The 23,291-nt window shown below is 30.5% G+C and overlaps 1 protein-coding gene across 1 annotated transcript in view; it reads right to left on the minus strand.

The window, feature by feature from the left end:
• LOC121115786 (beta-hexosaminidase subunit alpha) overlaps positions 1 to 20,349 on the minus strand; it is a 34,601-nt gene extending 14,252 nt beyond the window's left edge. The window contains 5 exon segments of the mRNA XM_040709918.2: positions 3,403 to 3,518; positions 5,181 to 5,514; positions 5,578 to 5,788; positions 19,677 to 19,853; positions 20,032 to 20,349. Of these exon segments, the coding sequence (XP_040565852.1) occupies positions 3,403 to 3,518; positions 5,181 to 5,514; positions 5,578 to 5,788; positions 19,677 to 19,850 (835 nt within the window). The 5' untranslated portion in view covers positions 19,851 to 19,853; positions 20,032 to 20,349.
• Positions 20,350 to 23,291: the final 2,942 nt, after the last annotated feature.

Genomic DNA, 23,291 nt, shown 5'->3' on the forward strand with positions numbered 1-23,291 from the left:
TATAAATAATCTTTTCTTGTTGAGGTTTGAATCTCTAGACGCGTATTGACTTTTATAACAAATTTATCATTCATTTAGTCCTATATAAGGCATCAATTTGTTAATCAAACAGGTGAGCAAATGGCGTTTGTGTCTCATTCACAAGACTTATTCCAGCTCTTATAAGACTCAGAAAACATCTTGGTGATGGTTTGGTACTCTTTAGAAGAGTTTTACCAAGAATATATAGAGTGGTGCAGATAAATTGGGGAAATTTTTTAAGACTTATAACAAACGTACTGTATGAGGTAGAATAATAATCTTTTTATTGTATTAAAGCTACATTTAATGAAATTCAATTATTTATAATGAAATCGGCATTTCTTGTAAATCTCGTCTAGACGTCGCAAGAAGCATTGGTAGGCCCAGGCGACCGCGTGCAGATCCAGCTTTGCCATTTTACTGGTTCTAATTTTGAATGTTAAATTTACATTCCCTGGATGGATGGAGTAACTCCAGGAAGAAATTACACTTACCAACAAGACAGTGCACCGGCTCAAAAGGCCAAAAAAGTGCAGGATATCTTAGTCACAAAATATTCTCACTTTTGGACCCTGGATTTTTGGCCTGCAAATAGCCCAGAGCTTAACCCCTGCGATTTTTATCTCTAGGGGAAGGTCGAGCATGAGGCATGTGACAAGTATCATTCGTCTGTGAATGACCTGAAGAAGTCCATCACCTGTACAATGGCAAAGATGGATCTGCACGAGGTCGCACAAGCCTCCCAAAGCTTCCCACGCCCCGTGGCAGAGGTTATTAAGAGAAGGAGATTTCATTATAAATAATTGAATGTCATTAAATGTAGCTTTCAAATAAACCCAAAATATGGTTCTACCACATCTAGTTCGTTCGTTATAAGCCTTTAAAGATTTCCCCAATTAATCTGGACCACTCTGTATATAAAAATTTTAATTGATATGTCTAATGAATCAGATCTTGATTGGAGATCGAACTGTATATCATTCTCGTATACGAGAATATTCTTGGATTATGCTCAGTTCTCTCAAACTTGAGCAGCTGTACAAAGAAGTATAAGGGACGGTCTTTGATTCTACATCAACAATGGATATCATGAGACCAGATGAATGCACAAGATATATTTCAAGGGTATAGAAAATCCCAGGGATTTAAAAATGGAGGCCATAAATGGTAATATAATTACACAAAATCCCAGTCAAATTGTAGAAAATATCGGTTCCCCCTTTAAAATCTGCAGGACATCATTTATATCCCGGCCTTGGCACTTAAAGATGAGGATTTTGGTTTCATGTGATAATGTATCGAACAAGAAATAGCAAATGTTCGTAAGACAATTGACACTGCAGGAGTTTTGGACTAACATGATAAGGAGTTCTGTGTGTGGAGTTGTCGTAGCAAAACAATTTACGTCTCAATTCCAGATTTCGACAGACTGTATTGTTTTCCACGATCCCTGTAAAGACAGTGGAAAGTTTTTAACAATACTTTGCATGCTTTTGGTTTCCTTTTTACTTGAATTTGTTTCTCTTAATGTGGAGGGGGGAAATGTTAATACCTTAAAGACAACAATTTTGTTCGGCTGGGCGAAAAATCTCTAAAAATTAGGCAATACATTTCGCTCTTTTTAGTTCCAAAGCTCTTATTGTCAATAAATAATATGGAGAACAAATTCATAGCGAAAACTTGAGAGCAATAGTTTTGTCATCTGCAGCTAGATATTGTGTTTTTTCTTAAAAAATACCAAGAATGGGTGATTCTGGGATCATACTATTGACATTGTCAAATACAAATTGTCAAATTCAGCTAGATATATGACTAGTTTTAAAACAATTGTTTGGAGGGATGAAAGCTTTCATCAAGCTAGACCAATTGATTGATTATTATATTTTGAATTGTTTAGTGTGTGATAGTTTCATCTTATTTGGTAATCGTTGGAATGTTTGATTTCATTTTTAAGGGTAGGTCTTGGCTATAAGGTCTAATTATAAGCTAAAATGCTTTTTCATATAACGTAATTCCTCCCAGCAATCATATTATTTAAAACTTATGTTTTTGTATTTATATGTACATGTATGATATGAATAAAGATAAAAAAATGCAGTCAGGCCAACCAATAACAAATTCGTGACTTCGGCACTGGAGATGAAATATAAGATTATATTTATGTTCAATGCAGTATTGTGAGGACCATTCTAAGGGGGCATATTGCGTTTACAGAACATCCAGAGCTCATGTGTTCCCCGTTCCCTTTTCTCCAACTGCATCCGTCAAACGTACCAAAGTATCAAACCTGTATTATGCGGCCAGGCAAGGAAAACTTAAAAGGTAGTGCTTAGTGCAGGTGATCTCTTAAACCAGGGTTTCAATTTTGTAACAATTATGAATTAGAGAACTGGATATTGCCGATGAGTGGGTGATGCCCTTAAAACAGTTTACCGTTAGACAAGGTTTGACTGTATATCACAATTTGAATTATGCATTTTTTATATGGTTCAAACAAAGGTATTGTCTTTGTTTGTTATATTTTGCATTATCCCTCCCCCCCCCCTCCCTTTCTATCATCACCAACAAAAGAAATGCATTTTACAATTTAAGAAATATTTAATTTTACAAAACTGACAACTTTCATATACAAAAATAAAACTTTATGTGTCGACATAAATTTATACAATTCAATTATTATGTGTGTATAATATATCTTTCGAGTTTTTTGTTGATGGATAATTATTTTTTTATACTTTGTATAATTTTTGAGTAAAAAAAGAGAGTTAAATATAATTTTGTGGATAAAGCATTTTTATGTGAGGTTAGCATTGTTATTCAATTTTCAAATTAAAATTATTATTTTTGGGACTTAAGCAACCGATTTTAACAAGAATAAAAAGCCTGTTATCATTAATATTAAGGAAATTAGTGAAGTATTGGATGTCAAAATGACAACAACAAATAATAGGATTTAAATCTAACTATCTATCAAAAATGTAATCATATATTGGCTAATTTTATTATATATGTGTCAGATCCTAAATTGTATTTAAATATGTTATTACGTCGTTATAGAATCTAACTCCCTGTTGTAGATAAAAATTAACTTATTATAATATTTTTCTCTAATTATTTCGTCCATAATGGATCCATAAACAAAGTTAATTGTACAAATCTAGACATTTTACTACATATTTTTTTGATTGAATTCAAATATCACTGTTTGACGTTGTGTAAAGTAGTACTGAATGCAAATGTTAAGTCTTTTATTATGTTTAAAGCTATTTTGATAAAGTTTCATCAATATTTTTTGGGAAATTTGTCAATTTTATTACCTTAACATATCAACTATTAGCCCTGAAGAAGTCTTTAATTATGATGCAATTTATGAAGTCTTACCTGGTGTATCAAACTCTGGAAGAATCCGAATTCCACGTAGTCGGCCATATTCTATTATTTCTTGAACATCTTTTGGACTATATACATGCGTTTTTGGATCGTAGGCACCTTTTTTACTAAACAATCATTTATTTAAAAGCATAACATATAAAAAAATTGATAATCAAATCAGTGGCGCTAGAGCCGGAGAGGCTAATAGTTTCTTGCATATAGGTGTATGTATTTTAGTCAGGGCCAATTTTTGAGAGAGAGGGTCTAAATGTGTAGGGACCTTTTCTTTTTTAAATTTGATTATTGAATTTGAATTACTAAAAACATTTTACGATCTGTTTTATAAATTTCTTCCATGTCTACATATTTAATTTTTTTAATTTGAAATCTATCCAGTGTAAGGCATATAACAAGAGAACAACTAAGCCCTACCTAAACTCGAACGTTACTCAAGTCCACCTTTTTATGAGCCCAAGTTAAGTCTGACTCCTTACGCCAGAGTTCATATAATAGAGCTCGAGTCCTGATTTGATTTGGATGTTTTAATGAGCTCGGGCTCGACTAAATGGACTCAGACCTGATTTGGATTTGAAAAGAACTGGACATGAACTAAGAAAATGGGAACTATAACACAGATCTGCCATATGGCTCCGAGAAAAATTGATTCTGAGCTGGGAATCATAGAAAAGAAGGGGAAGTCAAAAGGATTTATGTTTGCAAATCAGCATAATTGGAAAACAGTATATATGTAAATCTGAAATCTTATCTCAGCATCATAAATTAAGCTTGAAAAAGGGATGATTGATTGAACTGGAAAGGTAAAGCTATAACGGAAGCAGTCCGAGTAATTGTTTCCGTCTTGAAAACTTTTAATTCTGCTATGAACAATCATTTCATTATTTTTGGAAGTAAAGGTTTTTGAAAATAAATATTGTACAAACTGGTCTGGATTTGATCATACTTATCAAATCTGTCTGTTGCAGTATAAATTGTACAAATTAAAATTTCAACATAAATGATATTGAGAAACAAATGTGACTTAAACTTTATCACTAGAGTTGCAAGAATTGTTGAGATAGAGTTGAGTTTAAGGACCGAAAGAAAAAAAACAGTTGGCAATAATACTTGTATCAGTTATATCAGTATAGTTTATTTTTTATTGTAAGAACAAGTAACTGATAGAATGAAACAGAGGAACCAAATTTAAATTAAAAATATGCTCCCTCACTTCCACAGAACTAGCAACCCTTAACATACCCCTATTATCAGGATAAATCAATGGCTTAGTGTACCGGCACACAACCTTTCTCCTTTTTGTTTCCTTTCTCTATATGTGATAATTATATCGACCGACTAACAAAGAGGACAAGACTAAAATATTAACTTCACCTGACAAAAGGGATATGTTAAAGATATATTTAATGGAAGGCGTAGTGTTTGCTTATATATAATATTTAGTTATCAAAGCATCCATACCTAGAACGTTCCAGACAAATAGTTCCGTGAATATGCCGGACTGCTTGATTCCAGAATGTACCAGTGCAATGAACTAGCGTATTATAGGTGGATTTGGTTATTAGGGTTATTAAAATGAAACTTGGACTGATAGAATCCGCTGTAAACGGGGTATTACAATTGTATATGTTCAGCTTAATTTATGATGCAGACATAAAATTTTAATTCTACTTGTTTTTTCATTGATGTAAACTATATATGGCAATATTTTTATAAAACTGCCCCAGCCTTACTGAAAAATCGGTTCTGGCACCCCTGATATATGTACAAACCTCAGTTCAGGGAATTTCTGACTCACAAACGGAAAAGATGGATCATCCGTAATATGCCAGTGCAAAACATTAAACTTATTCATTTCCATCAGGTCTAAAGTATCCAAGATTAAGTTTTTACTTAGAAAATGTCGTGAGGAGTCGATGAGGATTCCACGATAAGAGAAGCGTGGGAAGTCACGGACATATGTGCTTTTTACTACAAAGTTTTGTAGTGTATCATTGATATATACGAGATGGGAAAAGCTCTCTAGGCCATGAAGAAGGCCCCAAACACTTGCACTCGTAATAAGAGCCTTTCCTGGCTTATCATTGGTATTAATTTTAAGTTCATCTGTACACAAAATAAAGTAATATTATTTTATTTATTAAATCATGTAAATAAAAGTAGACTTACAACTTTCATCCATGTGCAAATATGGAAGATCTTCACAATGATTCCCTATTAGTCGAAGGCCCAAAGTCGTGAGCTCTCCCAAATAATCATTTTGGAGAGCATAGCTATTGAGTGGGGATGTTCTTAGTTTGATTAAATTGGGAAATATTCGCTTTATGAATCGATCTGATACCCCAGAGAGGATGTTACATTTGGATGCAGATGGTTCAAGCTGAAATAAACAAAGGTACATGGCATTATTATCCATTTGTAATTAATATAAAAGTCAATAGAACATTTTTAGGTGACGCCAACTTTTAAAAAATGCAATATCTTATTAAAAAAAAGTATGTTTGAATGTGTGTGCACCATATTTTTGATGTATAGCATAGATATATTTTGATCTTAGAAATACCAATATAGTCGTATTAATGAAATATTGCAGGCGTGTGCATATATCATCGAGCGTGTATATAGGGTGCACTGTATATAGGGCTCACAGAGGTATATCACATACATATTTTTGATGTAAGAAATAGCTATGTATGTTTGTTTTTGTTATTGCTCTCTGAAGTATATCCCGAGTCATCTGCATTTTCAGTGTCTGTTAAAATTTGTATATAATATAAACGCTAGTATGTAAAAATGAATTAACTCTTTTTTTTTCTCAAACTCTTATTATTATTTCTTCATTCTTAACAGAATATATGAATTGATATAGGTATTGAGTGTTTTAATGTCCTTCAAATAATATGGTTTTTTTTATTAGTCCGTGTCTAGAGTGTTCCAAGTACAAATCAGGTCTCAGTCCATATAATGGAGTCAAAGTTTATAGAAAACATTACTTGAGTCTGAACATGAGTTCAAATCAGGACTGGAGCTCTACGATATGAATTTGGAGCATGAGGACTCATAAAAAAAGTCAATTTGAGTAAAAGATTAGGGATCCTTTTGAGTAGAAGCCCCGTGCTAGATAGATTTTTTTTAAATTTGAATAAATACATCGAGAAGAAATTTATAAAAAAACCTACATAAAACTTTTAAAAGTAAATCATTTTAGTCATTTAAAAAAAGTTAAATCATTGTTTTGTTTAATCGTTCAAATACACCTACCATTTATTCACATAGAGTACATGAGAATATGATTTTTCGTACAGAAACTTCATTGAAAAATAAGAAAAGGTCCCAGTATTTCATTCTAATATTAAAAATGTATTTATTAAAATCGGTCTTGTAATAGCTTTTAATATTCATTTTTGCATATTTCTAGCTTTAAAGCAAATAAAAAAGAATTGAGACTCAGTAGAGCACATATCTTCCCATAAAATATTTTCTTCTAAAAATTAATATTCATTTGAGTTATGTTCAAAAAGTTTTGGTCGATTATGCTTATTTAACATTTTGTACAATCTTGATCTTTGATCTAGACATCTCAAAAATGATATGGGCTCTTACTATTGACATTTCTAACCTTCCTAGAAAGTTTCAGCAAGATCTTTTCTTCACTTTTGCTGTAATCCTCCTATTTTAAAATAACGTTTTGTGTTACCGTCACTACTCAAAATTGAATGGACTCTTACTCTTAACATATATAATAATCTTTCTACAAAGTTTTACCAAAATATATCTGTAATTCGCTCCGTAATCCTGATTAAAATATAAAAAAATGTCTTGTGTGACTTAGACCTCTCAAAATTTAATGGGACCTTACTGTCAACATATGTGGTTTTAAGCTTACTACAAAATTTGACCAAAATCAAAGCGTAACTTTTTCAGGAATCCTGCTTACAAACAGACCAACACGAAAACATGAGCTCTGTTCAACTTCGTTGCTGGAAATAGAAACGCCATTATATATGTATTATTATAATTATACTTTCCTGCCCCTCTTATTAAAGAAGGTTATCAACCCCTATAAAGAGTATTACATTCATAGAAGACAAATAATTTCGGTAACATCAACTCTACTTACATAAATAGAGTCATCATATAGGTATATAGGAAGAAAGTGGGATACTAGAAAGCAAGGGACGAAGGTTTATAAATATTAAAAAAACTCCTGAAGAATGGGAGTTGTTAAAACTACTCATGAAGAAACATCTTACATATGTACATTTCAACATAAAACAAAGTCCGATTACACCATGATACAAAAATCAGGTCTTGGATTGACAGCCGTCTAAAACCTACATTTAATATTTTATTAAGGCCAAAGAACAGTAAAATGACCATAAATTTTTTCAATTACAGTAGGTTTACCCCTTTTTTAAACAACTTTTTTTTCAGTATAATTTCGATTCATAGCCATATTTGGAAAGGAATATCTATATGGATGAAAATTTAAGGTAATAACCATTCATAAAAACATTCAATTGTTGAAAAAATAAACTTTTTGTTAAGTTATCTTGAAAACAGTTCCTACAAAATGGATCTAATCATGTAAAGACAAAGTAAAATGAAGGGTCATATTTGGAAGCTAATATTTGTTACATATTTTTTTCAAGAGCTAAAACTAAAGAATACACCTAATATTACAACTTCAAAAGATTTGCTGTAAAAAAAAAGCTCAATTTTTAATGATTAATTTTCAAATAGAATATTTAATTAATATACAGTGTAAGGTTGCCTGAAATTTTTTGAAATGACAGGGTGGCTAGAAAAAAAATCCGTTTTTTAAAATAAAAGAATATGCGTCGTATAAAAATAAACAAATATAAATATTAATTAAATTTAAGAATAAAGTTTGGATTTTGTATATAATTATATAAAACTCAAAACTTTAGGACTCAGCTGCCACACATGTTTCGAGTCGAGGGTGAAATCTCCAACAAGCTCAATGGATTTTTACAGAGTCCATTTCGGCCCATTCCCGAATTATGGCGTCCTTGAGTGCATTGAAACTTGAAATGTGGACGTGGCAAGCCTTCATCTCGGGAACATCCCACAATAAGAGCCTTAATGATTAAGGTCTGGTGATAAGGTTTTTCAAATTGTTTAGAGCAGAGCTTTTGATACTTTTTGGAAGTGTGACAAAAAGAACCATATTTTTGCGAAAGCATACAAGTATACTCCATTTGGATAATTGTTGTCAATCCAGGGCTTGACAACATCCTGGAGAACTGGGATGAAGGCATTGGAGTAAATTCATTGTCCAAAAAAGTCGGGTGGCTGGAAAATTTGTTTGGAATACTCCTTTCACATCCTTAATTGACCCACCCAGGAACCCATCTGAAGTTGTTTCTGTTGTAAAACGGATCCACGGTAAAAGGTTTCTAGTAGGAGAGGAAGCTAACCCCACATCAGCGTAGAGTAAATCAATAATTCGTTGCATTTTGGCTTCAACATCTTTAAAACAACTGACATGTGTTATACTTCTTTTAAAAGTTTAAAATCTAAGGATTTCAATTATATCATTGGATTAGAAGAGTATAAAATATTTTATGTGTAAAAAGCTAATTACTTATAACTATTAATTGTTACAACCACCTACAAACTTTAACAAACATACATTCTTTCTATTTTTCAAACTTTTGTTCCCTATGACGACATTTATGCCATCTTGGCATGCTAATTTACGTGATATGAAGTTCACCTTCCCCTCACCCCACAGAATAGGGACGTGGTTATAGGTCTCGTATTTGGTCATGTGTTTTCTGAATGCCCCTTTTATGTTTTCTTCGAGTTCATCAAATACTACAATCCAACCCTATTATTAATTTGTAGTCTTGTATTTTTGTCAAGACCCTTTATTAGGAATTCAATTGCATTTAAGCGTTTTCTTCTCGGTTTTTCTTCTCTTATTTGGGTAAATATTGATTCTAGGAAAGCTTCATACATAAATGAAAATAAGAAAATAAATTATTATTTTCCTCTAGATTATTACAATACATCCTCCTCTATAACATGTTATATACTCGCTGCTGATAAATGACTTCAGGGACGGATATAAGCATTAAGAATATTAATATGTACAATGTACGTGTTTGATAGTAACATTTAAATCAACCTCATCAAGAACAACATGTACAAATTTAGACCTGTTCAAATTTTAACTTTTTCATCAAACCTTTTAATATTTAACTTTTCCCCGTTTTCCAAGGTCTATAAAAACTAAATATACCAATCATTTAGATTTTGAACCTATGGCATTGAAAATTTATTTTGGGTAGCTCTAAAAAAAGGCAAAAAACAACGTGATTGTTTTTATTCTATTGACTATAGCTTTGCAATGGTTTATCGTATAGCATTGATATGGGTATCAAATCAAAGCCAATAAACTGTGTTTCAATTAGTATATACAAACTATTAACCCTTTATTTGTGCCCATGGGTAAATTTTTGTACATAGTCTAAGGAGTATTTTTTTAGCAATAATTATACCTTATAACATCAAAAATTATTAATCAAAATATCCTCCTTCTGCGGCAAATATGGCCTGCAGTCTGGGCCTGAAGACCTTGCACCCCTTGATGACGTAGTTCTAGGACATATCCCCCAGAGGAGTCCACAGGGGGGCTGGAGGAGCTGTAAGAAATTTTTGTTTTTTACTAGCAAATTTTGTATCCAAAATTTAATTTAATTTTTCATTTTTTTTCTAAAAAATTTAATAGAATAGAAATATCAAAAAATTTAAGAATTTTTGAAAAAATATAATATTTAAAACAATTTTGCAAAAAATTTTATATTTATTGAAATTTCTAATTCAAAAAATTTTATTTTTCAAATTATTTTTTAATAAATTTAATTTGGCAAGGAGTTTGAAGTCCAGAAATCGGTGATAGTCCAACCATGACTTCAATACCTTTTTCATCACCTCCTAGTATTCCTTGCACACACCTTGACCCACATCAGTCAATTTAGCTATATCCTCCATTTCTTGTCTTCCTGGAGATGCTCTCGCCCCTTTAGATGATCCTCCGGAACATACGCACAATCTCAATATAGCTATTCTCAATCTCTGTGACCTCCTTTACAGAATGATGGTTGCGGAGAAAATTTACAATCCGTTGCCTTTTTGCCCCAATTGTCGTTGTTTGTTGACGTATCGCAACCAATAACAGAGCATATGAAAGCTGATTCATTTCGGAACCGTCAAATCCCTTGTACAAGAGAAACCAATCAACTTCTTCACACTTTTCGTATTTTCAGACAGTAGAGCATTTACTTTTCCAAATATATCTGCCGCTTAGGAGAATAATTACAGAAAGGGGATGTTTCATTCATCATTGTGATGCAATTTCGAATTTGCTGAACCTTGCCAAAATATGCAATCACCAAATTCAATTTGTGGACATTATATGGCGAGTACAGTGCTCCTGAAACGTCTCTCTTGATCCTTCCTTGCAGAACAATGATGTTAGATGACATGCTATTAGTTTTGTCATAAGCCTGGACGTAATACCCTCCTTTTTCAGACCAAGAGCATTGAGCCTCTGATATATCTCATCCTGCAAATTTTCAGTGACTGTTCTCTCCACATATGAGAAATCTAAAAACTTTTCATCATATTCCTACCAATAATGCGAGTCAAAAGATGTTTATAGCCAATGATGAAAATCCATTAGATAAAAATAATGGATTTTTGGAGTCTAAACTGATCATTTTTAGACTTTCCAAATGTCATACTATGAGTCAATAATCGTACTTTTTATATTCTTTTACACGTTTTTTTTTTTTTTTTTTTTTTTTAAATTTAAGTGTTCTAAGATGTGCTCAATGATTTGCAGTTCAAACAAATCACTATATAAAGCGGTGTAATATCAATTTACGTGAGCTCGATAGCCGGTTGTTTGTAGAAAAAGAAATATACATATAATTAGAGTTATAGAATATAAAAACCGATATGCTTAAAAAAAATTGAAAATCAGAATTGTAATCCTGACAATTGGAAGAATGATTTAGAGGAGGGCAGCTTATAGAAGCTCTCATGACGCTTGATTAGAATAGATGCGAGCAGATATAAAATGAAGGAAATAAACATAAATCAGGGGTGACCACAGTGTTTAAAAAAATATTACTATTCTAAGTTATTTCTCCAAAAAAATTAATTTTTTCTAAATAATTTTGATATTTGGATTTTTTCCCCAAAAATAATTTTAAATTTTTTCCCCCAAAAACTTAACCCCACACATACACAAAAAAAAAAAAAATATGTATATCATAGTAGAGATTGAAATCCAGGGGAATCGTTTATTCTCCCAGTAGAGATTGCAATCCTATTCTCTCTTTGGACAAATTACAATTTTACTCAGAGATTGAATATTTGAAGAGGTTGCGTGTTTTCGGAAATATGACGCCGAGTCATACCCTCTATGGTATAGTATATAGCAATTTTCGAAATAATTATGCCTTGCCTCTTTGTGCACAATAGTGTAGGGAGTTGTGATTCCTTTCAGTGAACTGAATGACTTGATCGGAATTATTCAAAACGATATGTAAAAAACCTATATTGAATCAATATAGCACAATTTTGCAAAATTAAATAGTAACGAAAATCTGGTAATTTATTAGATAAATATTTTGTTAAAATATTCATTTTAAAAATATGGTTTATCATTGATTACTACATTACGGTATTCATTTGGAACAAACTGCATGTAAGGCAAATTAATATTAAGGAATACATTCTGATCGATCCTTATTAGGCTCAGTTCAACATTCCTAATATCCTAAAACTTCCATATCACATGAAATATAACATATTTAACTTGTCTTCTAGTTAACCCAATATTAATGTAAGCGTTCATTTTAGTTAATAAAACCTGCACAACCGGTCAGCCGGGATGTATTTTTGGATATTACATGGGATTTATGATGCTCAGAGAAGCAGCTATGGAAGAATGTTTCCCTTCAATGGGTTGAGTAGTCTCATGTGAACTGCTACATTGTATGTATGAAATACGAATTTTCTGTACAGAATTCAGTTCTTTTGGTTTCCCCACAAATGTTGCCTTCATAATGTAATTAATTCATAGGGATGAACAAAATTCTAATTTTTGGTGCATAAATAGAACCAATTGGAAATATCAGTCAAACTGCATCGATTTTCTATATTCCCATTGATGTGCTTAAAATGATCCAAATAATGTAATTTTTACCGACTAGATACAAATATTCCCATGAAGTAATAATTATGGCTGATGAGTGAGTCGGGAGTCAGAAGAGTCACATTTATTTTCTCTTTGAGTCAGTTTGGAACAGAAAGAATATGTATATTGAACTATGATTTGGAGTCACAAATTTTAAAATAGCTGCAGATTCGGAGCCAGGATTTCTCAAGAAACAATTACAATCATAATTTCGTAATTAAACTCAAATTCTTAATCCCTAAAAAATGAATAAGCATAAACAATTTCATCAAAACTACACACATCTAAGAATCAATTATTATTAATTTATAGATTGGAATAATATGGAGGGTATCAAACATGACATAGCAAAATGTTAGCCTAGTTGAAGTTTTAGTTGTAGAACAAAAATGAGGAACATTATCTTTGATAAAACAGGGCAATTGCAAGTCTGTGAAATTTCTGTATCAATCAATTTTCTTAATCATAAATTAGTTCAGTAACAAATTAACTTTATTTGACCCTTATCTTAACAAGACAAACAATTTGTTTTTTTTCTATTTTTCTTGTTTGTTAAAGAAGCCTTTGAAATTAATTTACTAATCTAAAAAAAAAAAAAATCCCAAGAGTGTTTATTTCGTGCTCTAAAATAATTGCTAGTTTTTTTGTTTATAATCTTGTTATTTTTTATTTATTATTACTCTAAACATGCATAAACGCCACATGACTTACTAATTTATCATAGATTTTTAACCTATACTCTCAAATGTGACACATGTAGCCTGTCAACAAAAGAACAAGCGTGAATGATTTTTCTCGTAACTGAGTCTGGATTGCAGTTGTATTCTCCACAAATTATCGTCATTTAATATTAACAAATTATTTTTACTAACCCGTACAGTGTTTTGCAACTTGCATTTAAATTAGCCAAAATTGATTGTTACGACAAAATAACGATAAAAGAAATAGATTTTATTTAAAATTGGCTACATCGAGGTTAATTTATGCCATTTAATCCAAATAAAGGCTCTAAAATAAAGCAAAAATTCTTAAGGGTCTTAATTTATCCAATAAATTTGAATAAAAAGTCTATAATTTACATTAATATGTCTATGAAGTATTGGGCTCTACGTTGATATGGAGTTAAAAAAATACTCGGGATTTTCATTTCTTCAATATTTTTCTTGTAAAATTTTCTTTTGTAGTAATTCAATATTAACTTCTTAATAAAATCCTCCATTTTACATTATTGTTGAATTATTAGACACATTTTTTAGGAACTGTCTTCCAAAGCACTTATTTTTCAAATCCTGGAATGTTTTTTTTATGAGTTACTCGAAATTATACTCTCCAAAAAGGTCCTTAAAGGCAAACCTATTACTTTTGACAGTTTAAATAGTCATTTTTGTGTTCCATGGTATAAATAACAACATTAAATGTGAATTTTAGCCGGTGGGTTAAAATGTTGTTTTATAGTTTTATAATTACTAGAGTGGAAGTTTTGTTGTAACCTCAACTTTTGAACTGATTCTGGCTCCCTTGGCTTTTATTTTAGAAATTTTGTAAGCATATACGAGGGGGTTGTCAGGATTATATTTATTTATTTTTTCAAAAAAAAAAATTTAAAAATAAACTTTTAAAAAAAAAATTAAAAATCCATTGCTTTTCTCACAAAAATCAATTTTTTTGGAAAAATAATTCTAAAATTAAATTTCAAATGTAAAATTATTTGAAAATACTTTCAAATATGAAATTTATCGGAGAAACGTTTCAAAAATCCGTAGTTAACCACAAGAATTTAAATTTTTTGGAAGAAAAATTCTAAAATTAAGTATCAAATGTAAAATTATTTAAAAAAAGAAATTCTAATATGATTTTTTTTTCCGAAAAATTTCAAAAATGACCAATGAAGCTTGTACATTTAATAAATGTTGAAGTTTAATTGTCTCTAAAATATCAGTAGAGTTCATATAAATTATTTCCTTTAAAGAAATAATTCATCTGTTTTATAACCATTCATGGAACTTCTAGTTCGAAACTCAACTTTAACTTAATTCAAAAGTTGTTCTTTGTTGATAAAGGAGACTACATGATCAATTCCATGATCAAGCAGACGATAATAACAACGAGAAAAAACAAAAAAAGTAGAACCATTAAAAAAATTATTTGCCAAATAATTACAACATTCTTCTCCAACATCAATTAAGAACAAACTTTAAGAGCTATATATATATCTATAATAACTTTTCTATAATGAAATATTCATTTATTTAATGTCTAGGTTATAAATAGATTTATGATTAATGCACTTGTACCCAATACGAAAAGACGACAGAATGATTTAGATTCTGCAATTCAGCATTGTAAGGGTGTAGTAGATTTAAATATTCAGTCTGCAGCAATGAATACCAGCTATGGCAAAACGGTAGATACAAAGATACAGTAATACTTTGAGCGAGAGCTCCTACATTCGTATTTTCATTATGATACGAGCTCGTCGAAAGGTGGCAACGGAACACGAGAACTGCCTAAATTTTTAATTTTTTTGACCTATTTATTTTGTGATAAATTCCTTAGACTTACGACTTCCAGTCTAGGAACGAATTAAACATGTATCTCAAGGTATTACTGTTTGCTATTTTAACTCTGGGTATAAAGCTGTATTTAATTTCAACGTTACCTAAAGGAAAAATAATGATTGGTTAATTTTTTATCACACCATTAGAGTCAACTAAAGTTGAAACCCATAACCATTCATTGCCAATTATTAATGTAAGAAAAACAAACTAATGTGACGTCATATTCTTCCCTTTTTGTCAAAAGATATCTTTGTTCAATAATGACAATTCCTTCTTGTCACTTTATACGTCATTACTTTTTTTTCAATTTTAACCATATTATTATTTCTTCGATAGTCTTTTAAATAAAGTTTTCTTTTTTTAGAAATTTATTTTATGTAAAGCATCCTTAATTATTAATATTAGTGATAGGATGATTAATCGGAATCCGGAATCAGGTGTTTTTTCTGGAACCAGTATCAATAATGTTTAATTTGCGATTCCAATTCTTATTTATTACTGGTATTAAAATATTTTTTACTTTTCTAAGTAATAAAAAATTAAGCCCCCCTCAAATTAAGGAATATTTACTTTTTACTTGAAAAAAATTAATATTCCAATTTTTTCTTCAAAAAATTTGGAATTTTTGAAATTTAATTTTTGCTGTCTAGATGGGGATTATGGGAAAAAAAATTCAAAAAAATTTTATTTAAAATATTAAAAAATCGGCATTGAAAATTTTTACTAGAATTGCATCGGAATTGGCATAAAAAAATTTGCAAATTTGGTTTTTCTAGTTTCTATAATAAAATGGATCTGAGAAATTCATTTCAACAGTCTAAATTTATCTATTTTTGAGTATTAATGTTAAATATTATACTTTTAAAATGACATATAGACAATTACACTAATATTTGTAATTTTTGAGTTACGAATTTAGCCCTCAACCCTTGAAATTTGGCCTTTCCATTCTTTTTGTAGAAATTCATAAATAAGATACCTAGCATATATTTCATTTGTACAACTCTAGTTTAGGACTTAGAACTTAAGAAATCATCATTGTTGAGCATACTTATATAGTTGTGAGTCAAACATTTTGAGAAAATGCATTGATCGCCTTGATTCAGATGCTGTCCGAAATTATTAATTTATCTCCATCTACATACACTGACCAATACCCAATTATTTTGCTTACCTCATAATTTAATTATACCGGTACAAATTTTTTTCAAAAAAAAAAAAAAAAAATGGCCGTCCTAATGGGGGTATCACTAAGGAAGCCCGCAGAGCTGGGAATGAGGAGCTGTAGCCTCCTTTCCCCCTCCAAAAAAATACAAATTTCTAAAAATTTAATTCTTCAATTTTTTTTTTCCAAAAAGATTAATTTTCTGTAAATAGCTATGGATTTTTGAAATGTTTCCCCAAAAAAACTTATAGTTGAAATTTCTCTTTTGAAATTTTATTACAAAAACTTAATTTTTAAAATATTTTTCTAAATAATTGAATTTTTTTGTCAACAACTGTATGCTTTTCAATTTTTTTCTCTGAAAAAATTAATTTTTTATGAACAGCTATGGATTATTGAATTTTTTTTTTAATTTTTAGTATTAAGATTTTTTTCAAAAAAATTCCAAAAACCAAGCCCCTCCCACCCCCCTATTTCAAAAAAAAAAAAAATATATATATATATATATGTATTTCTGCAGAGACCTCTGATCACACCAAATTTGTGGGGCTTATCTCTACTCTTTATTCCCATAAGCATAGTCTACTTACAGTGATTTATGAGGATATGATTTTATTATTTATTTATTTATTTTATATCCAAACATACGTTGTTTACAAGATACGATTTTGTACAAGAACCAACAAAAAAATGAGATGAATAATTTTAAATAATGGATTAAGAGTACTTGGGATGAGGATAATGCAATATTTGAGTATTCAAAGGATTTTCAATACATTATTGGAGTACTTTTTGACTATTTTAATTCAGATTAATAAAAAATAAATATTATGTAGCTCATTATAAAGTTCAAAAGCCCACAATTATGTTACTCATAAATACATAATAACCGTGTAATTTATATAGATCAAAATGCAATGATAGTATCAATGAATAAATGGTAATTAGAATGACCAATGATGTAATTAATAATGCATGTTAAGATGAAAAAATTGCAACTTGTACGTAATAACGTAATATATGGGAGGAACTCTGAATCTTAATGTACAAGTACTATAAAAATATACATACCAGAGATGGAACATTGTCTTCAACATTGAAGGTCACTAAATTTATTGATCATAAAAAGATATGACTTAATAATAATTATATACACTATCACAAAAACGTTATCCTAAAGATAGGCAATGAAAAATTAAAAAGATTTCATTTATATGTAGCATAACAATCATTAGAAACTCGTATGGGGTTTTAAAAACAATGAATTTATAAACATAGGTATGTATGTATCTAGTAATTAAAGTAGGTAGATAAATCATTGGTAATTATATATTCTTTCATCAACATATGAACCGTTACTGTCACATTGATATTATTCCATAGCCAAGCCGTTTGGTTTCTTGCTAATAATGTTTAAGAATGATTAAAGAATAGAGATAAAGTTAATAGCTGGCTTTTAAGAAGTAGATAGTTAATAAGATAATGTTGAGGGCTATCCCGAAGATTTTATATTTCTTATATCCGTATGTCGGGTCTAACTTACTCAATTATGTAAACTATGTGTGATTCACATAGCACATGGAATTGTAATGGAGGAATTATAAATTTATTGAGACCCAATGTTTTATACTTGTGATTATATTGCTAGATAGTACCATTCTCCAATTTATGATTATGGGAAGGACCTCCAAATCTTTGGATCAACATCGAGAGTTAAATCTCTTTCATATAAAAGACTATTGTAGAGAGTGTCTGCATCCTCGCTTTGGGTGCAAGTAAATCCCTCTATCTTTACTAGTTTTATCCGAACAATACTAGGTTATTAGCAATTAAACTTTGGATGTCAGGATCTGATGAGTTTTTCAGGGAATCAGCTCTTCCGTTTACCAACTAATAGAGCAAACTAAGGTTTACTCTTATATTAGCTCCATTGTCCCTGAACCACTTGATGAAATTTTTGCATAGAAGAATTCATTAAGGACGTCATGGAATAGAAGCCCCCATTCTCTTACAGTTTTTCGGCTTAATGCTTCTGTTTTCTTTATATCCCACCACCTAGTTCTACCGTAAGGAATTTGTAAATAACTTTGTTAAGTTTTAACCCAGACAAAGGAATTTACAAATAATTGTAGGCCTTGCATATTTCTTGAAATTAAGACTGTGTCGTCTGCAAACAGTAGAGCATTCAGGGCTGTTCCGTCAATATTGACTGGACGTCTATTAGTAATGTTAGTGTTATTAATTATATCTAACGCTCAGTCGAGAACAAAATTAAATAAATACCCTGAGAGAGGATCGCCTTGAAGTATGCCACTGTTGAATCTAGTCATTTTCTTTTTTTAAGCAAGCTTGTTGTGTGTGAATATACGAATCCGATGTATCGAAGGAGATGACTAGGTATTCCCTTTCTTGCACACAGCCATAGAATAGAAAAGTGATAACCCGAGTTGAAAGCCTTTTGGAAGTCCAGGAAGGCTATTGCAGCCGAATATTTATTTGAGGTTGTATTTTTAATTACCTCAGTAATAATTCAGTGATAGGCGATGATTTGAATGTTTTAAAAATAATGTTTCCAATAAATAAATGCCATTTATAAATTATCACTTTTTTCTGATTTTTACGTTTTTAGTAATGTAAGTCTGAGAAAATATACAAAATGTATGGCATACTGATTTTAAAATTGGTATTAGCAAAATTATCTAAACATAAGAAATTGGGGTAAGTGTATAATCTTTCGAAAATATTAATATATTTCCCCCAAAAAATTAGTAAATATAAGAGAAAATAACATTGATAGAACGGAGTATACATTTTTAGTATGTACTGCTATCCGTCCACCTAGCATTTTCTCTTTACCTTAATTGTATTGGGCAATTTTGATACTTAGATAATAAAATATGTAAAAAGTAATTCTCAAAAATAATCATATTTTAGTTTAATGTCGATTATTATAGGAAAAGTTCTGATGAATTATTTGTCTGTTTGGCCGTTCCAAAATTATAGATACTCCCAGGATCATATTCATAGAACACGACGCTACCTCGCTGACACAAAATTGTATACAGTATTTTGCCGTCAGCTGTGGATGTTTCTTTTCCTTTTTCCCTTATCAGTATTCTGAAAGTTGATTGGTTGAGTTATAATTAGTTCTTCTTAAGCTGTGTACAATAACTATTGGATAATAATTCGATATTTGGGATAATTGGCTACCACTAACTGATTTTGGGCCTTTTTTTCTGTTTCTTTTCAGCGGAAAGGTTACGATATACAATAAATATATCGACATGTCTTTTGAAGAAATAACTCCTACCTGTATCTTAAATTTTTCCTTATGTAGACTATAAAACGTGTCGTAAAAATCTTGAATTTGGGGCTCCGGCCATATACGACCCTTTGAAGGCTTAACCCATGGTCCAGGTCGTGTTTGTAGACAGTGACTATAGTGAATTATAACGAATAAAAAGAGTATAAGAGTCCTGAGCATTGTCTGAAAGAGGAAACGAGGATATTATCAGAATAATATTTTCAAAGGGTTGCGTGAGCGTATCCCGTTAAAGTTCCGTAAAGTTATTAAATGCTTAAGGAATTTTAATGTATAGGTTTTAATAAAATATCATATAAATACTTAGTTTTTTATTGTATAATTATTTTCAAAATATACTCACATTAGTTGTTAATACTAAAATGATTCTTGTCCTTGCTGATAGGATATTTTTTATAAGGTGTAACCTTATAACAGGAAGGTAAAAAAATTACAAAGCGTATTTCTTTGTGTTTCACTTTGTTTCTGGAAACTAATGTTATTATAATATTTAACTACAGCTACAATAAAGAAAAATATCACAGAACTTGAAGGAGTCCAAAGGTTTCTTCGAGATAAATAACTTATTATCTTCATCTGTAAAAAACTTTATGTATATTATCACAATGAAAGAAAGAGGGAAATATTGTGGAAGAGAGTTAATTTTGATACATTAATTAGTTGGTATATTCATGTCAAAGACCTCCCAAATGCGTTCCGGGCTACAAAACTCTTGCATGAATCGTTATTTATGTTTAGTAGGGGAGACGGGGAAGATAATGTTTTTGTTTGCTTTTTTTAATTATGAATGTTTATAGGAAATGAGTGAATTTAAAAAAAAACATTAATATCTGGGAGATGGTGCAGATGTACTGAGTTATCGTAATAAACTAATTAGTATGTAAAAGTAAATAAACAATGATAAAAACAAAATGGTACTCCTTTCCTTGGGTATGAAAACAAACTAATAATAAGTATACAATCATATTCTTCAGTACAATTTTTCAATCATAATCTTCCAACCGAGAGATATTTCTAATAGGGATGTACCGTACCGTATACTCTATTAGTACCAGGATAATGGCACAATTAAAGCGGTACTATACTAAAGCTGATATTAGAACCGTTACTTCTAGATCCACTACATATTTTTTTTTTTTATTGATGACATAATCCTTCAAATTTTTGAACCCAAGTTCCCCCACATATAAAAAAATGATGTTTCATAGAAAAACTAGAATGAAAATTGTCTTTTACGAAAAAAAAATATGCGGACACATAAGTACCCTGAAGATATTTTGGTTGCATTTTTCTAATGTGTCTGCAGGTGGGGGAGGTTGGAGGGGATGCTGGAGTTCCTTTATTCCTCCAAAATTAAGGAATTTTTGCTTTCACTAGATTTTTTTTTCCAAAAAGTTTAATATTTAAATTTTTTTTTTTTGGGTGAATAGCTATGGATTTTTGATCTTTTTTTACAAAAAATTATATATTTGAAATTAAATTTTTGAATTTTTTTACAGATAACTTAATTTCATGTGGATTTTTGAATTTTTTTTTTTTTAAATTAAATATTTCCAATTTTTTTAAGTTAAAAAATAATTTTCTTTGAGGGGCGATAAATTTACAAAAAAAAAAATTTTCAAAAAATTACATTTTCTGTCAAAACCTATAGGTATTTGAATTTTTTAACAAAAAAGTTGTAGTTTTTTGATTTTTTTTTCAAGAAAATTCCGAAAACGAAGCCCAATAACAAAATATAAATAATCCTGTGGACGCTCCTGGGTCGGTAATCGGTACGAAATTATTGGAACCTTGAAAATACTACAACGATGTAATTAGTGAGGTTAGTTTGTGTCTAGGCACCAACATCGATAATTTTTTTAGGAGGCCTTGGATTCGTCTAAGTATCAACAGTCTTGAGTCTAACCTCCAAATCAAATTTTCCTCATATATCGAATATTTTATTGTGTATCAAAGCAGTCTGGTGGCAATTCTGTGTTCTAAAATGTTACGTTGAGTATTTTCTTGTTCGAAGGGTGCTAAAAAGGGCCAATTGAAGATGTACTACAAATATATTCATCAACTTACTTTCAGTACGCCACTGATCGTATCTAAAAAAAATAATTATACTTTGGTCACAAACATTCAGTGACATCCTAGCCTAAAGTCTATGACAGGGTTTCTAAAAATGGCATATAAACATCCTTTAGTGGTAATTTTATGGAAGTTTCAAGTAGGTTTTCATTTTTTCTCAGGTGGTACACAATGTAAAAAGAACCACTATTCATTTTTCCAGTAGGGGTTTAGCTCAATTTTAACAGGGACACCATATAAAAATGTTACAGTTCCCAAAATTTGCCGCTCAACTGTTATCTCTCAATCTAGTTTCCTTCTCGTTCAACAGCTCGAGTTCAATTATTTTCCCGCTATTTCATGACCTTTTACAATGATTTAAGCTTTACTGCTTAACCATAATCGCCTCCTAAGATTCCAAATTATTCGCCAGAAAGTCTATTTTTCACTGAAGGGAGCAAAAAAAGGCAGAGGTAGGTGAGTAAGGCGAGTAATCTAATGATTTGGATCATTAGATTACCAAAAACTCCTACGTCGTCCATACAAAATGAGATTTGAAATTAGCCATAAAAAACATCACCCTTCAATTAAATCTGGATTTTGCCTCCTGAGAGAGATATAGATATCTATATTAATGGTTCCCAGGCGCAGTTCTTGACCTACCTTAGTTAATATGTTATAATTTAAAGGGGGGATATCTAATAAAAAATCTTGAGATATCATTTTTGTGTGGCTGTATTAAATATTATTTATAATATATATATTAAATTATAAGGATGGGATTTTTGTAGGGAAAATCACTGTTTTTTTCATTAAGAAGGAAAACCGGATTTTCTATGTGTTCTCTTTTCTTTCATTAAGTTTCGTAGTGTTAGCATCCGCCTCAAAAAGAAGACCTCCTGCTTACTTTTGGGATTTTGTTTTAGCGGTATTACCCTGTATTTTTCGGAGTCATTAAGTATCTACGAACTGACAAACTATGTTTTAATAATATCAATTTGCTTTATTAATATATAACATAACTCCCCAACAAATCCTAAGTGTGACTTTTAATTTTCTTGTGCACACTAACCCGTACTTATTTACTCAAACTATGATGTTCTCTCCTCAAGGATAAAAGAATAATGATAACCAATGGAGAAAATAAAAATGAAATGTTCAGATTGCAAACAACAAATTTGATTAACGAATTCTAATTCGTCTAATCAACGATCAGAACACCTATAGAAGGGAAAGAAGTAGAAAAACCGACAGACAGCAGCCTACAAATTTTCTTGTTTGTGTTTGTTTTGTCGAGTTGATAAAGTAGACAAAAATGAAAAAATTAATAAATTAAAATTTATTTTTATGTATGTAGGAAAAACAGTATCAGAGTGCACCGTATATAGTGCTCCCTGATGTATATTATATAACAATACAGTATAAAGAAGGGAATATATATATTGGAGGTGTTTAGTTCAACTCATATGTTTTAAAAAAAAATGGAAGCACTTTATAAAAAAATTAAAAATGTTTGTGACTTTAGTTAAAGTTCAGCAACAAGCTAAAGTA

Source organism: Lepeophtheirus salmonis, chromosome 4 (assembly GCF_016086655.4).
Source record: "Lepeophtheirus salmonis chromosome 4, UVic_Lsal_1.4, whole genome shotgun sequence".
NCBI lineage: Eukaryota > Metazoa > Arthropoda > Copepoda > Siphonostomatoida > Caligidae > Lepeophtheirus > Lepeophtheirus salmonis.